General features: G+C 48.1%; 1 protein-coding gene across 4 annotated transcripts in view; it reads right to left on the bottom strand.

Moving 5' to 3' along the window:
• LOC115205951 (rho GTPase-activating protein 35) overlaps positions 1-17,692 on the bottom strand; it is a 107,569-nt gene that overhangs the window by 30,063 nt on the left and 59,814 nt on the right. For all 4 annotated transcript variants that reach the window (XM_029772402.1, XM_029772401.1, XM_029772403.1 and 1 more), the window contains 2 exons: positions 13,157-16,972; positions 3,647-3,785 (listed from right to left, as the gene is read on the bottom strand). In XM_029772402.1, coding sequence (XP_029628262.1) covers positions 3,647-3,785; positions 13,157-16,873 — 3,856 coding nt within the window. In that variant the 5' untranslated portion in view covers positions 16,874-16,972. The remainder of the gene's footprint in view (positions 1-3,646; positions 3,786-13,156; positions 16,973-17,692) is intronic.

Here is a 17,692-nt window from a genome sequence, read left to right as displayed (position 1 = left end):
TTTAATCACAGCCTACTTCGCCAAACAGGTGATGATTTAACAAGCGCATTCGCGAAAAAAAGCACTGTCGTTGCACCAATGTACATCAATGCCTTTCTTAAAAATCAATACACAAGTATATATTTTTTTAAACCTGCATATTTATTTAAAAAGAAATTCATGTTAGCAGGCAATATTAACTAGGGAAATTGTGTCACTTCTCTATATGCAGCAGTTGGGGCAGCCTGGTTCGTTGCGAACTGTGTGAAGACCATTTCTTCCTAACAAAGACCGTAATTGAATTTGCCAGAATTATGATATAACATTGAAGGTTGTGCAATGTAACATCAATATTTAGACTTAGGGATGCCACCCGTTAGATAAAATACGGAACGGTTCCATATTTCACTGAAAGAATAAACGTTTTGTTTTCTAAACGATAGCTTCCGGATTTTACCATATTAATGACCTAAGGCTCGTATTTCTGTGTGTTTATTATATTATAACTAGGTCTATGATTTGATATTTTATAGAGCAGCCTGACTGAGCGGTGGTAGGCAGCAGCAGGCTCATAAGCATTCATTCAAACAGCACAACAGCTTGCAATACTTGAAGCACAGCGCTGTTTATGACTTCAAGCCTATCAACTCCCGAGATTGGCAATACTATAGTGCCTATAAGAACATCCAATAGTCAAAGGTATATGAAATACAAATGGTAGAGAGAAACAGTCCTATAAGTCCTATTATTACTACAACCTAAAACTTCTTAACTAGGAATATTGAAGACTCATGTTAAAAGGAACCACCAGCTTTCATATGTTCTCATGTCCTGAGCAAGGAACTTAAACGTTAGCTTTTTTACATGGCACATAATGCACTTTTACTTTCTTCTCCAACACTGTTTTTGCATTATTTAAACCAAATTGAACATGTTTCATTATTTATTTGAGACTAAATTGATTTTATTTATGTATTATATTGTTAAAATAAAAGTGTTAATTCAGTATTGTTGTAATTGTCATATATATATATATATTTTTAAATGGGCAGATTAATAAGGCAGCGTCTTTTTTGGGTCCTTCAATAATCGGTATCGGCGGTGAAAAAAATCATAATCGGTCGACCTCTAATACACACGCACACGCACCGACTAAGTTTACTTCACAGAAATAATATTACAGTACACTACCGTAATAAGTAAATTGTAGTGAAAGTGTTGGTACTTGCTGAACAACAGGCTCTGGACACTAACACCATTGAATGTCACGATGCCGTCATGATCAAAAACATGAATGTCACAGGCAACATCATCCTTAAAATAGCCTCCATGACTTATAAAACTGGACGGCACATTTAAGTTTGAGTCGGAGTGTGTGTGTCAGTGTGTGAGTTAGAGCAGAACTGTGTTTCACAGTGAGAATATTCCCATTTATTGCTAGTGTTTCTCATGTAAAACATTTGGGTGTGTCGCCATCTGAGCGCGTTTGTGTGTGTGTGCATATTTTTGTGCATGCCTTTATTTATTCATGTGTGTGTGTGAACACACGGACTCCATAGTGAGAGTGTAATCAGAGGATGTGGCTAAGGGCTGTGCGTTGTGTTGCTGCAGTGGGTTCCTCCTCCCTCCTGCTGCACACAGAGAAAAAAAAGAGCTGAGCTTGTTCTAATTTCCTGCTCTGTGATATCGATCTGACGACGGGAGCTATAGGGCAGAAAATGACCACTACCCCTGAACACAGACAGAGACATTGGCATCACGCAGGAGAGCGAGAGAGAGGGGAGAGAGAGAGAGCGTGCAAGGAAGAGAGACAGGGGTGTAGAAAAAAACTAAGCAGATGAGGACAGTGGGGTAGAGAGAAGTGAGTAAAAGAAAGAGACTAGATGGAGAGAGGGTCAAACGAGGACACAAGGGAATCTGCAGGGGAAGAGAGGAGAGGAAATGGTGGATTAGGTGAAAAAGAGATGGAGGCAGGCAGGAGGTGAACCAAGGAGCAGGTGTGTGTGTGTGCGCCACTCCACTCTGCCCCCTGTGGTAGCTATATGCACTCAGGTAGGCAAGGGTGGCAGCGAGCGCCTCGCTGGTGCCCTGACTCAAGTGCGTATCTCTGGCCCCTTTACCCACACATGACAGCGCAGAGGCGTCTGACTTTAATCCCTGTGTGGGAAAGGTTTAAAAATCAGACAAGAGATAACCCAGGAATGCACTGCCAAGAATGTCAATAAGGCATGTCATGGCTTTTGCATCCTCACACAAACACAGCAACACGCAGAATACTGTGATCTCGATTTAGCATTCTACAGTCAACGCTCTCATTCGCATCATGGAATCAGTTTCCTGCTAGAGTGTCAAAGATGTTCCATATAATAACTCCCCTGTGTATTCAGACCTGTCACTTCAACCACCTTCCTGAGACACACACGCGCTAGTCTCCTAGGGGGCTTGAGTAACAGCTGATGTTAGGCTGAGCGACGTGCCCCCTGTGGGCCCAGGGCAGTGAGGTATTATGAAGGGCATTAGAGCAGAGTGTGGCAGTAGGGTTAACTGAGCACAGGCCCATCTGTGCACCCAGTTCCACACACAGACAGAGACAGACCTACAAACAGAAAGATACACAACAGTCAAGGAACCTGTGCCAGGTTAATCTGCTCCACACACACACACGAGCACACACACTGTCAAACTCTCACACATCAATGTGCACGTGCACACACACACAAACATACACTAACCCAGAAGCACTGCATAAAACTATCCCTTGTACAGAACTAATGCAGACCACACAGCACAACGAACACTGCTCCCAGGAAGTTTCCAATACAACAGAGGCCGCTTCCCAAATAACACCCTATTCCCTCCATAGTGGAATACTACTTTTGCCCTTGGGCCACTGCTGACTGTCACTATGGCCTCCTACAGCGCCACGGGCAAACACGAACAGCAGAACAATTCCAACAGAGAGAGAGACATCCTGCTCTCTTATCACAGGAACAGCTCTGACTTAGAGAAAACTACAGAAGCCTCCTCTGGGGAGAACCACAGTCCCACCAGAAACTACTGATAAATCACTGACTTGGGATTGATAAGAGAGGGAGAGGAATAGAACGAGATAAAGAAGGAATGGAAAGGTAGGGGTATGTGGGCTGAAAGTGAAAACAGAGAGAGAGAGAGACAGACAGAGAGAGACAGACAGAGAGAGAGAGACAGACAGAGAGCGACAGAGAGCGAGAGCGACAGAGAGAGAGAGCGACAGAGAGAGAGAGCGACAGAGAGAGAGAGCGACAGAGAGAGAGAGCGACAGAGAGAGAGAGCGACAGAGAGCGAGCGACAGAGAGAGAGCGAGCGAGCGACAGAGAGAGAGCGAGCGAGCGACAGAGAGAGAGCGAGCGAGCGGCAGAGAGAGAGCGGCAGAGAGAGAGCGGCAGAGAGAGAGCGACAGAGAGAGAGCGACAGAGAGAGCGACAGAGAGAGCGACAGACACCTTGCTGATATTGAGGCTTGCAACCTTTGCTCCCTGAATAGTAATATGGAACGAGTACAGGAGTAAATCAATAAAGCCACCTTCTCCATCTATATGCCATTATATTGATCTCCTCAATAGTCTCAGTAATCAACAGCATCCATTCAGAACAAAAATCCAGCCTCTGTGTAATACGTGCACGCTTACCTGTTGCCTCAATATATCGGATGCACTTGTCGATGAAGAGCGGGATGGGTCGGTCAGGTGTCACCACGTTGGCCAATGGCACGCCAAAGTAGTTGCTTTCTACTTTGGATATGGAATGCCTGGGCTTGGGCCGCGGTTTCTGAGAGAGGGGGAGAGAGATGAGAACGGTGTTATCCTTTCTGTTCATCATCCATCCAAGACATGGATAGATTTGTGGACCATAGATATGGACGCAATTTTAACACTTTCATTCTTAACATGGGCATCTACTGTCTCAAATCAGCACAACAGACATACACGCCCTTGCAGTAGATTCTTCTCAAGCTGATAAGAATCGTACATTCCTATCTCTAGCTGTGGGTGTGATAACACACCTTCATTCCACTTTTCACCTCTCTCTGTTTTCTTTATCCTCTGCACTCTTTCCTCTCCATTGTCATACTCCCTTTCCTCTACACTGCATCCCTCGAACATTGTCCCTACCGAAACGCAATCATCGTTTCTAGTAAGCCGCTAACCTACTGCTGTTATCAGCATTTCATTTATTCTTATATGCTACTACAGCTACTTCTGTGCCGTTCAAGCCGTAACTTCACTTGTATGGTGGGTGCACTTAAATGGTGTTCAGTGGGAATGTGTTGCTGTCCCGAGAAGCCTGCCCCCCCCCCCCAGACAGAGAGAGCAGAGCAGAGCAGCATGATACTCTCAGACCGGCCCCCTCTGCTCCAGTTACACCCCCCCATTACTTTACCCACCACCGACCTGCCCACTACCACCACCGACCTGCCTACCACCGACCTGCCCCCCACCACCACCGACCTGCCCCCCACCACCACCGACCTGCCCACCACCACCACCACCGACCTGCCCACCACCACCACCACCGACCTGCCCCCCACCACCACCACCGACCTGCCCACCACCGACCTGCCCACCACCACCGACCTGCCCACCACCACCACCACCACCGACCTGCCCACCACCACCACCGACCTGCCCACCACCACCACCGACCTGCCCCCCACCACCACCGACCTGCCCCCCACCACCACCGACCTGCCCCCCACCACCACCGACCTGCCCACCACCACCGACCTGCCCACCACCACCGACCTGCCCACCACCACCACCACCGACCTGCCCCCCCACCACCACCGACCTGCCCACCACCACCACCGACCTGCCCACCACCACCACCGACCTGCCCACCACCACCACCGACCTGCCCACCACCACCACCGACCTGCCCACCACCACCACCGACCTGCCCACCACCACCACCGACCTGCCCACCACCCTACATTTTTTCTTTTACTGAGACAGGATGTGGCCAACGCTGAGAAGACAACAGACCTCTACCACACAAGGAAAATAATACACGTCCTTAATAATAAAAGTAAAAAACACGAGACCAGGATTCCACCAATGTCTCCCTCTCTCTGTGTGCGGCGTATTAGAATGGAACTAGGTGATGCAGGAATTTCAATTATTCCACTTGTCGGCTGAAGAGGTTTTAAAAAGGCTGGGGAGAGAAGAGAATGAACAAGGCAGAGAGAGACCTCTGCCAAGTCAGCCGGCCACAGCCTGGGGTGAATGTATTTGAACAGGGAGAGAGGGTTAGTTAGTTTCTACTGTGTACTCACTGCTGAGGCCTAACGGCGGCCAGGCAGACACAAGACTGGCTGGTTCTACCCTGACCTCAGAACAGACTTACAGGGACACTCTCTGTTTATTATACTGACCAGGCTACAGCTGCTTCTATAGCGACCCTCATCAATAGAGTGACAGCTGACCTGGGAACCTGATGACATTATGGCGCCCATTAAGTAATAAAGGCTTTAATGTAAGTGGAGCGGAGACACAGGCCCCAGATCAGCCCTAAGGCTGTGCTCTGAGGTCTGGGGAGTCGCCATCTTAGTCCCATTAAGCAGTTTTGCTTTATTTGTTTTGGTGGCTTAAATTACATTTCCCCTATACTGGTTCCGCCAACCAAATTCACTCTAGATTTGTGATGTTACGGAGCATCGTTCGGGACATACAGTATACAACTAAACACTTATATGGTTTATGGAGTAGAGGGACATCACTACTGTGTGTGAAAACATAAATCACCCCGCCCTCCCTACTGACACCCATGGTAATTATCACCCACACACAGCCAGACAGGCAGACACACAGCGACAGGGTGGTTTGTGTCTCTCTCCCAGCCAGTCTAATCATATACACTGCCTTCGCTCCCACTTAGGTGGCACTTACGTGTCAGCCTCTCTGTGTGAATGAGAGCTATGGCAGGCAGATAAGACTGACGGTGTTGGGTCAAATGTTTCACTGCAGAGTGTCTGAGGGAGGGAGGGAGGGAGGGAGGGTAGAGGGAGGGTGACGCCCATGTAGGAGTCCTATATTCACTGTATTCTGCTTCATCAGCAGGAAGGTAAAGAGAGGGAGACAGTCGGGGAATGGGGGAGGGAAGGAGAATGTGTGGGAGGAGGAGAAAATAAACCCAGGGCATGTCCCACTAGTCTCTGGGCATGTCCCACTAGTCTCTGGGCATGTCCCACTAGTCTCTGGGCATGTCCCACTAGTCTCTGGGCATGTCCCACTAGTCTCTGGGCATGTCCCACTAGTCTCTGGGCATGTCCCACTAGTCTCTGGGCATGTCCCACTAGTCTCTGGGCATGTCCCACTAGTTTCTGGGCATGTCCCACTAGTTTCTGGGCATGTCCCACTAGTTTCTGGGCATGTCCCACTAGTTTCTGGGCATGTTTTGGTGGCGCACAGTTGGATCACTCAGCTGCCAATCGCTCTCTATTCACTTAATGAACAGCCTACCTCAGAACAAAGCATTTCATAAAGCCATTGGGTCTAATCTGCACAGATCTACTTACCAAAGAGTGTGTTTTAAAAACAAGCCAGCCTATGGGACTGCAGCTAGGGCTGTGGCAGTAACAGGTTTGTAATTTGTAATGAGTGGGTTAGAGCTAGGGCTGCTTTAATCCAGGATAAAACAAAACTGCTGTACAGAGAGACCGGTATAATAATTCTCTCTTTTTACTGTAGTTAATGCCCTCATTCGGGTGACCGGTGAAAGAAATGTCAAAATATGCTGGCAAAAAATTTACCTTCAGTTTTAACGGCGTTTGTGTCAAATTATAGTGAGCCATGTCAGCATGGATTCAAGTTTGAGAATTTTGTCTGTTTGTGGAATAATGGACAGCTCACACATAAACACTTACAAAACACACACACGCATATGAAGGGAAACAGACACACATACACAACTAGCCATAGCCTGAGCGTCCACTGTGTTCCTGATTCAATAAAACAGTTTCTCCTGAGCTGAGTGAGTTCAACAGCTGAAGATTCTCTGCTTCCACCCATGATTGGGCTAGTTTGGAGGACTACTGCGAAGCAGGAGAAAAGTAGGGCCACAGAGTGAGAGAAGGCAAGGCTGATTTAAAGAGCCTGGAAGGAAACCCAAACCTACACCCTCTATAGCAAGTCAGACTCCAATGAGATGGGCTCCAGTGAGCAGAGACAACACAGAAAACCTGTGCGTAGCTCATGCACTCACACAGGTGAGGAAGTACACACCTATGCTCTTTAAATCAGCCTTGCAGTTTCTATGTCCGGCGCCGACAGAGATGGCCGCCTCGCTTCGCGTTCCTAGGAAACTATGCAGTATTTAGTTTTTTTCTGTGTTATTTCTTACATTGTTACCCCAGGTAATATTAGGTTTTATTACATACAGTCGAACTATTGGATATAAGAGCAACGTCAACTCACCAACATTACGACCAGGAATACGACTTTCCTGAAGCGGATCCTCTGTTTGGCCTACCACCCAGGACAATGGATCGGATCCCAGTCGGCGACCCAAAACAATGGCGCCGTAGAAGGGGCAGACGGAGCGGTCTTCTGGTAAGGCTCCGTAGACATGCACATCGCGCACCGCTCCCGAGCATACTACTCGCCAATGTCCAGTCTCTTGACAACAAGGTAGACGAAATCCGAGCAAGGGTAGCATTCCAGAGAGACATCCGAGACTGTAACGTTCTTTGTTTCACGGAAACATGGCTCACTCGCGACAGGCTATCGGAGTCGGTACAGCCACCTGGTTTCTTCACGCATCGCGCCGACAGAAACAAGCATCTCTCTGGTAAGAAGAAGGGCGGGGGTGTATGCCTTATGATTAACGAGACATGGTGTGATCATAACAACATACAGGAACTCAAGTCCTTTTGTTCACCTGACTTAGAATTCCGCATTATCTACCAAGAGAATTCTCTTCGATCACAGTCGTGTATATTCCCCCCCCAAGCAGACACCGACGGCCCTGAAAGAACTTCATTGGACTCTATGTAAACTGGAAACCTGCTATTCCCTCCGCAAGGCAATCAAACAAGCTAAGCGTCAGTACAGAGACAAAGTGGAGTCGCAATTCAACGGCTCAGACACGAGAGGTATGTGGCAGGGTCTACAGTCAATCACGGACTACAAAAGAAAAAACAGCCCCGTTGCGGACAATGTCTTGCTCCCAGACAGACTAAACAACTTTTTTGCTCGCTTTGAGGACAATACAGTGCCACTGACACGGCCCGCTACCAAAACCTGCGGGCTCTCCTTCACTGCAGCCAACGTGAGTAAAACATTTAAACATGTTTACCTGTTTGGGATAGGGGGCAGTATTTTCACGGCCGGATAAAAAAACAGAAACTAGAATATGCATATAATTAGTAGATTTGGATAGAAAACACCCTAAAGTTTCTAAAACTGTTTGAATGGTATCTGTGAGTATAACAGAACTCATATGGCAGGCCAAAACCTGAGAAGATTCTATACAGGAAGTGCCCTGTCTGACAATTTGTTCTCCTTCTAGGGCATCTCTATCAAAAATACAGCATCTCTGCTGTAACATGACATTTTCTAAGGCTTCCATTGGCTCTAGGAAGGCGCCAGAAAGTGGAATGAGAGCCCTCCAGTCTCTGGGTGAAAAACAGCGGGGTTTTTTGTGAGTGGTCTTTCTGAGAACAATGACACTGAGGCGCGCGTGCACGAGACGACTCCATTATTTTCTTTCAGTGTTTGAATGAACACAACGTCGCCCGGTTGGAATATTATCGCTATTTAACGAGAAAAATCTCATTAAAATGTATTTTAACCTCTCTGGCGCATGTGGGACGAACTCGTCCCACCTACGTAACAGCCACTGAAATCCAGTGGCGCGATTTTTGAATCGTTAGAAATACTATTACTTCAATTTCTCAAACATATGACTATTTTACAGCTATTTAAAGACAAGAATCTCGTTAATCTAACCCCACTGTCCGATTTCAAAAAGGCTTTACAACGAAAGCAAAACATTAGATTATGTCAGCAGAGTGCCCAGCCAGAAATAATCAGACACCCATTTTTCAAGCTAGCATATCATGTCACATAAACCCAAACCACAGCTAAATGCAGCACTAACCTTTTATGATCTTCATCAGATGACACACCTAGGACATTGTGTTATACAATACATGCATGTCTGTTCAATCAAGTTCATATTTATATCAAAAAACAGCTTTTTACATTAGCATGTGACGTTCAGAAAAAGTATAACCCCCGCAAACTTCCGGGGAATTTACTAACAGTTTGCTAAATTACTCACGATAAACGTTCACAAAAAGCATAACAATTATTTTAAGAATTATAGATACATTACTCCTCTATGCACTCGATATGTCCGATTTTAAAATAGCTTTTCGGATGAAGCACATTTTGCAATAATCTAAGTACATAGCCCGGCATCACAGGGCTAGCTATTTAGACACCCACCCAGGTCAGCCTCCACCAAAATCACATTTCCTATAAGAAAATGTTCTTACCTTGCTTGTTCTTCGTCAGAATACACTGCCAGGACTTCTACTTCAATAACAAATGTTGGTTTGGTCCCAAATAATCCATCGTTATATCCAAACAGCGACGTTTTGTTCGTGAGTTCTAGACACTATCAGAATGCTTCTTCACGGTCCTGCGCATGGCGCATTGGCGTGACAAAAAAATTCTAAATATTCCATTACCATACTTCGAAGCATGTCAACCGCTGTTTAAAACCAATTTTTATGCCATTTATCTCGTAGAAAAGCGATAATATTCCGACTAGGAATATGCATTGAGCCTAAACAGCCGAATTAAATTTCTCCTCAGGAGCGAATCGTGCACGCGCCTCATTCAAAGGTCCTCTGATCCGCCACTTATCAAAGGCGATAATGTGTTTCAGCCTGAGGCTGCCTCGTCAACCTTCAGGTATTTCCCGGGTTCTGAGAGCCTATCGGAGCCCTGGGAATTGTCACGTTACAGCTAAGATCCTTACTTTTCAATAAACAGATGCAAGACGCACGACTCCTTGTCAGACAGGGTACTTCCTGCATGAAACCTTGTCAGGTTTTTGCCTGCCATAGGAGTTCTGTTATACTCACAGACACCATTTAAACAGTTTTAGAAAGTTCAGAGTGTTTTCTATCCAAACCTGAACAATAATATGCATATTCTAGCTTCTGAGTTGGTGTAGGAGGCAGTTAAAAATGGGCACATATTTTTTCCAAAATTCTCAATACTGCCCCCTATCCCAAACAGGTTAAACAGCGGTTGACATGCTTCGAAGTACGGTAATGGAATATTTAGAATTTTTTTTGTCACGAAATGCGCCGGCGCGTCACCCTTCGGATAGTGACTTGAACGCACGAACAAAACGGCGCTATTTGGATATAACTATGGATTATTTCGAACCAAAACAACATTTGTTGTTGAAGTAGAAGTCCTGGGAGTGCATTCTGACGAAGAACAGCAAAGGTAATCCAATTTTTCTTATAGTAAATCTGAGTTTGGTGAGGGCCAAACTTGGTGGGTGTCAAATTAGCTAGCTGTGATGGCCAGGCTATCTACTCAGAATATTGCAAAATGTGCTTTCACCGAAAAGCTATTTTAAAATCTGAGACCGCGATTGCATAAAGGAGTTCTGTATCTATAATTCTTAAAATAATTATGTTTTTTGTGAATGTTTATCGTGAGTAATTTAGTAAATTCACCGGAAGTTTGCGGTGGATATGCTAGTTCTGAACATCACATGCTAACGTAAAAAGCTGGTTTTTGATATAAATATGAACTTGATTGAACAAAACATGCATGTATTGTATAACAATATCCTAGGAGTGTCATCTGATGAAGATCATCAAAGGTTAGTGCTGCATTTAGCTGTGGTTTTGGTTTTTGTGACATATGCTTGCTTTGAAAATGGCTGTGTGATTATTTTTGGGAGGGTACTCTCCTGACATAATCTAATGTTTTGCTTTCGTTGTAAAGCCTTTTTGAAATCGGACAATGTGGTTAGATAAAGGAGAGTCTTGGTCTTTAAAATGGTGTAAAATAGTCATATGTTTGAGAAATTCAAGTTTTTGCATTTTTGAGGTATTTGTAATTCACGCCACTCTATACCATTGGATATTGGTGAGGCGTTCCGCTAGCGGAACGTCTGTCCCTAACAGTAACCCTCGCAAGGCTGCAGGCCCAGACGGCAACCCCGGCCACATTCTCAGAGCATGCGCAGACCAGCTGGCTGGTGTGTTTACAGACATATTCAATCAATCCTTATCCCAGTCTGCTGTCCCCACATGCTTCAAGAGGGCCACCATTGTTCCTGTTCCCAAGAAAGCTAAGGTAACTGAGCTAAATGACTACCACCCTGTAGCACTCACTTCCGTCATCATGAAGTGCTTTGAGAGACTAGTCAAGGACCATATCACCTCCACCCTACCCGACACCCTAGACCCACTCCAATTTTCTTACCGCCCCAATAGGTCCACAGACGACGCAATCGCAACGACACTGCCCTAACCCATCTGGACAAGAGGAATACCTATGTAAGAATGCTGTTCATCGATTACAGCTCAGCATTTAACACCATAGTACCCTCCAAACTCGTCAAACTGGGTCTCGACCCCGCCCTGTGCAACTGGGTCCTGGACTTCCTGACGGGCCGCCCCCAGGTGGTGAGGGTAGGTAAAAACATCTCCACCCCGCTGATCCTCAACACTGGGTCCCCACAAGGGTGCGTTCTCAGCCCTCTCTCTTTACCCACGACTGCGTGGCCATGCACGCCTCCAACTCAATCATCAAGTTTGCAGACGACACTACAGTGGTAGGCTTGATTACCAACAACGACGAGACGGCCTACAGGGAGGAGGTGAGGGCCCTCGGAGTGTGGTGTCAAGAAAATAACCTCACACTCAACGTCAACAAAACAAAGGAGATGATCATGGACTTCAGGAAACAGCAAAGGGAGCAGCCCTCTATCTACATTGACGGGACAGTAGTGGAGAGGGTAGAGAGTTAAGTTCCTCGGCGTACACATCACGGACAAACTGAAATGGCCCACGCACACAGTCAGCGTGGTGAAGAAGGCGCAGCGGCGCCTCTTCAACCTCAGGAGGTTGAAGAAATTTGGCTTGTAACCAAAAGCACTCAAACTTTTACAGATGCACAATCGAGAGCATCATGTCGGGCTGTGTCACCGCCTGGTACGGCAGCTGCTCCGCCCATAACCAGAAGGCTCTCCAGAGGGTAGTGAGGTCTGCACAACGCATCACCGGGTGCAAACTACCTGCCCTCCAGGACATCTACACTACCCGATGTCACAGGAAGGCCAAAAAGATCATCAAGGACAACATCCACCCGAGCCACTGCCTGTTTATCCCGCTATCATCCAGAAGGCGAGGTCAGATGCATCAAAGCGTGGACCGAGAGACTGAAAAACAGCTTCTATCTCAAGGCCATCAGACTGTTAAACAGCCATCACTAACATTGAGTGGCTGCTGCCAACATACTGACTCAACTCCAGCCACTTTAATAATGGAAAAATTTATGTAATCAATTTATCACTAGCCACTTTATATAATGTTCTCATACCCTACATTACTCTTCTCATATGTATATACTGTACTCAATAACATCTACTGCATCTTGCCTATGCCGTTCGGCCATCACTCATTTATATATTTTATGTACATATTCGTATTCATTCCTTTACACTTGTGTGTACAAGGTAGTTGTTGTGAAATTGTTAGGTTAGTTTACTTGTTAGATATTACTGCATGGTCAGAACTAGAAGTACAAGCATTTCGCTACACTTGCATTAACATCTGCTAACCATGTGTATGTGACAAATAAATTGGATTTGATTTGATCAGTGCATTAGAACACTGTTGCTAGGTAACTTTGATAACGGGTGGTAGGTGAAGACAAAACCCTATTAAACAGATGAAAATCATTAATCATTATAATAGATTGATAGAGATTGTATATGAAGTCAGTCATAGGATGAAATCTAAATGAGTCACAGCTGTTTCTCTTTCTCGAGATGCTCTATATACAGTATGTGACCGGTATAAATAATAAAAAAACTGAAAGTATGCAACCTGATGTGATGTAAATCAACAATACACACGGACATAAACACACTGGTGCACATACCTTGGTGTTTCTGCGCAGGCTTCTGAGGATGTTCCTTCTCTTGGGGTCCTCACCCTCCTCGTTAATGGAGTTGTCCCCTTTGTGCGCCCCGCCCAGCTCCTCTGGTGCTTTGGGCGGCCCCAGCTCGTCGTCACTGCCGATGGAGAAGCTAGTGCGGAAGCTGCTGAACTTGCCCAGGCGTTTCGAGCGGTCGCGGTACAGCCGCGGCTTCACCCCCAGAGCCGACATCTTCCGCCTCCGTTCCAGGGAGCTGCTGTCGGCCTCGCTATCCGAGCCATTGCCCCCGCCGTTAGAATGCTTGTTGGCGTTGCGGATGGTGATGATCTTGCCCTGAGTGCTGTCATGGGGCACTGAGTAGATGCTCTCCTCCTCTGTGGGCCTCTGTTTGGTCACGGCATCCACAGGCTCGGCATAGTCCGATGGGTCATAGCCACCGTCGCTGCCCGGTGCCCAGGTGACAGCAGGGGGTAAGGAGCGGCGGTTGGTCCCTTGCTGGTCCATGTAGGGCCCCAGGTTGACTTTCCGTATGGTGGGCTTGGGCCGCACCTGGGGGGGGACCTTGTTGTTGAGCTTGCTCTCGAAGGTGCTGATCTCGGAGATGACTGAGAAGGCGTCGCTGGACTCCAGGTCGGGAAGCTTGAAGCCCCCCAGGTGGGAGGTGAGGGTAACGTCAGGGTAGGGAGGCGAGGGCTCCACGTCCTCCTCAGAGTCTAGCAGGGTGTTGATGGGGCTGGGGGAATTGCAGCGGGCCGGGCTCATGCTCTCAGTGGTGCAGGCCTCTGCTACATTATCGTACATGTGTGTGGCCTCCACTATGGTGCGTTTCTCCACAACCTCCTTCAGGAAGGGCTGGAAGAGGTCTATCCTGTGCAGACCTCCCACCACCCCTCCAGGCCCACACACTACTGTGTTAAACCTGGCCTCGATCTCCCGGGCCAGCTCCTCCCCCTGCCTCACCTGGTCCCTGGCCACCTCAGAGTCCGACAGCTCAGCCTGGCTCTCCCCTACCGCAAGCAACTGCACGGGGATGATGTCCTGCACCTCGCATAGGAACGCACACAGGGTCTCCATGGACGCCTTGCGCCTGGCAGAATACACGGCAATGTAGCCGTGCACCAGCCGGCTTTTCCGTAGGGCAAATGAGGAGTGGAAGGAGAGCAGGGAGAGGTCGATGGTGTGCCTCTGGGCCCCCACCGTGAGCTCTAGGAGCACGGACGTGCCACTGCTCAGGCTGGAGGCCGGCCGACAGTGCTGGGGCAGCAGGAGAGGCGAGAGGAGCTGCTCCACATCATAATCGTCCCCACACATCAGGCACATGACTATTCGCAGGTCTGTCTCGGGGATGGGCTGGGAGTGAGAGTCTCTGAAGGAAGGGGGTAAAGGAGGGGAGCTGCTGCCTATGCTCCCAGGGGGCCTACGGCATTCTAACAGACCTTTTAACATCTGGTTGATCTGCTTTTCGTTCACATTGCGTCCATAGCCCACCCCAGGGGAGGCAGGGTCTAGGTAACCACACTGTAGCTTCCCAGCCACCTGCTGCCCCTGGAGGATAAGTGTGTGGGCCGTCTCTCCCCCAATGTCCCTGATGGACCCTACTCCCCGTTTGGTGACTAGGAGCAGGTTCATGGGCAGCTGAAATAGACTGTTTTCCCTTCGGCCTAGCGTGGACTCTCTGAGCTTCTCAATGCTTTCCACAATGTAGGATAGTGACTCCTTAGAGTTGTAGAGACACAGGACGCCATGGGGGGTGAAGGTAGGCGTGTGGAAGGAATTGACCGGCAGACGCACGTTACCCTCTATGGGCCGGAGGGACAACTCATACATTTTCCCATCCAGCACGTACCGGTCATCATTGGTGCACAAAGCCCTGATCTCATTGGCCAGTTCTCTACCAAGGCCATCTTTACCCAGAATAACCAGGTTTATCCGATCTGCGTTCCCGTCGCCCGGTTTATGGCTATCGAAGAAGGAGTATCGAGTGGGGAACTTGGATGCTAGAACCTGTTCAATCTTACAGTCCACACAGTGGGGGCTATTTGGGCAGGTCTCCTTGGTGGGGTGGTAGACAAAGTGGATATGCTTGAGAACCAAAGCGTCCCTCTCTGCCTGCAACTTCTGCAGGGCCTTGAACCTCTGCTCCTCCCCTAACACCTCCTGGATGGCCCCCATCTTCTCCTTACTGGGCTTGGCGTCTACCTCCAGCTCATAGAAGAGCTCAGAGTACTCCAGCAGCAGCTCTTGGAAGTCCTCCTTGGCTCGGTCAATGATCTCCTTCTGGTGCCTGTTGTAGATGTCTAGGTACTCTGGTTCCTCAAGCCACTGATAGAAGTCTTCATTCATGATGAAGCTGCGTGCCTCCTCCCAGGGTTTGCCTGCTGTGATGAAGGGAGAGGCACTGAGCTTCTCCTTGAACTCCCACCTCATCTCCGCCCGTTTGCGCTCATTTTTCAGGTGCTCCAGGTGGCTCTCGTAAATCGTCTCAGCCACAGGGGTTTCCAGGAGATCCTGGGGAATCCTCTCGTCCTCCATGTTGTCTATGTGTGGCGTGGTCTCCCAGGGGGTGTCATCCAACACAACGAACCAATGGGAGAAGTCTTGCTTAGTCTCCAGAACCTTCTGGACCCCGGACCAGCTCAAGTGGTCGATCTCGTCCAGCTCAGGGACTAGGGAACCCAGTGCTTGAGGCAGGGTGCTGAGATAGACCTTTCGCCTTCGCTCAATGTGTTCCTGTTTGAGCCTGTGGACGTGCTGCTGGAAGAGCTTCTTGGCTTTAGCCGTGCCCTCCAGGAAGACATACTCCTTGTACTCTGAGGAGGTCTGCATGCGCCGGTTGATGTTGGGCCACGTCTCATTGTGGTTCTTCACGATGCGGCTGACCAGCCATTCATAGCGGTCTTTAGCCGAGGCAATCTGCTGGCTCTGCTGCTTCAGGGCCTCAAAGTAGGGGATGATCTTGGGCTTGCCCCGGCCCTTGTCTATCAGCTGCACTAGGGTAAGGAAGGCCAGGTCTACGTTGATGTTAGAGCGTGCTGATGTCTCCACCACCTGGAGGTTCTTCTTGGCCAAGGCGAAGGTGTGAGAGTCCTTGATGTAGCGCTCCACCCCCTCGTCGCACTTGGTGAGCACCAGAACCACTGGCTTCTTGTTCTTGGCTAGCTGGTTGTAGAGATTAGTGATGAACTTCATCTGGTCGTCAAAGTTGCGGTTCATGCCCCTGCTGACGTCCACACAGAGGAGGAAGCCATCCACCATCAGCTTCCCCTCTGGCATCTGCTTCTGCTCAAAGTCCTGCTCCAGCCCTAGCTGGTCCGTGCAGAAGTACATCAACTTCTCTGCAGAGGCCAGCTTGTTGGAGGCAGCCCTCTTGATGTAGGGCTGGAGGGCTGTGGAACGGTGTGGCTGGAACGTCTGGTCATCAATGAACTCTGTCTGCTCCACCACATGCATCCTGCACTCCGGCCCCTCCTCCAGCACCCGCCCTGTTTCCCCCCAGAACAGGAAGTGGTCATTATTCACCACACGTCCCCCGAAGTCACTGGTGCTTAGCACGGAGGTGTGGTCCAGGTAAAAGTCGTCTGCGCTGGGGCGGACGAAGCGGTTGCACAGGCAGGACTTGCCCACACCACATTGCCCCTTCTCTTTCTCTGTGCCGGACAGGCCCACCACGACCAGGTTGTAGGTGGGCGCCTTTGCATCTTGCTTTTTTGCCATCATCATCGAACGCAGGCACTCATCCTGCCATGCCCACAAGCTCTAGGGAGGAGGCTGCCGGGCGGTCTTTCCATGCAAAGATTCTTACTGGCCTTGGGTCTGACCCTACAAGAGAAGGAGAGAAAGAGAGAACAAAATATATAAATAAGAAAGACTGTGGGAAAGATTCATTGTCATTATTCAATTCATTATTTGGAGGGTGTTCCATGTCTCATTTAAATTCCCACATCGTTGCTGTGTGATGTTAATGTTTAATCTGTGATCCCATTTCACCGCTGAATGTTTCCTGAAGAGATTGAGGTCAGAAGCAAAGCTGTTGGAATGCTACACCTTACTTAAGACAACTGCAGTACAGTCACTATTAACTGACGCATTCCTTCACATTTAACCTCTTTTTGACATTCTACTACCCACCATCCTTAAAGTAGTTTCCTTATGGCTTGTTTGAAAAACTTACAAAGCAGAACAGGACCTTATGTAACGATACATAATTATCTCACATCTAACAGTGTTGTCTAAGCCAGCAGCAGTTCTAAAAGACGTGATGATATAGTTCTCGCAAACACAAATCCACATACATAGCGGGAGAGAGGAGAGATACTAATTGGGCAACTAGGGAAGACCAAACTGCCTTTTAAAAGGCTGCATTGAATGTTCGCTGCTTTCCTCTATATCAAAAAAAATTATTCTGGTCCCGAAAAAAAGACTCCGCGGACAGACTGTGATCACTAATTATGATCTCAAATTGCATGTCTCGTCACATTTCCCGAGATGTAATAGAGGTTCAATTTGGTATCATGCCGTCTGGAGATATCACTTGCAGAT

This window comes from Salmo trutta, chromosome 13, assembly GCF_901001165.1.
Source record: "Salmo trutta chromosome 13, fSalTru1.1, whole genome shotgun sequence".
NCBI classification, from domain to species: domain Eukaryota; kingdom Metazoa; phylum Chordata; class Actinopteri; order Salmoniformes; family Salmonidae; genus Salmo; species Salmo trutta.
This window is presented reverse-complemented; position numbering and strand designations above follow the sequence as displayed.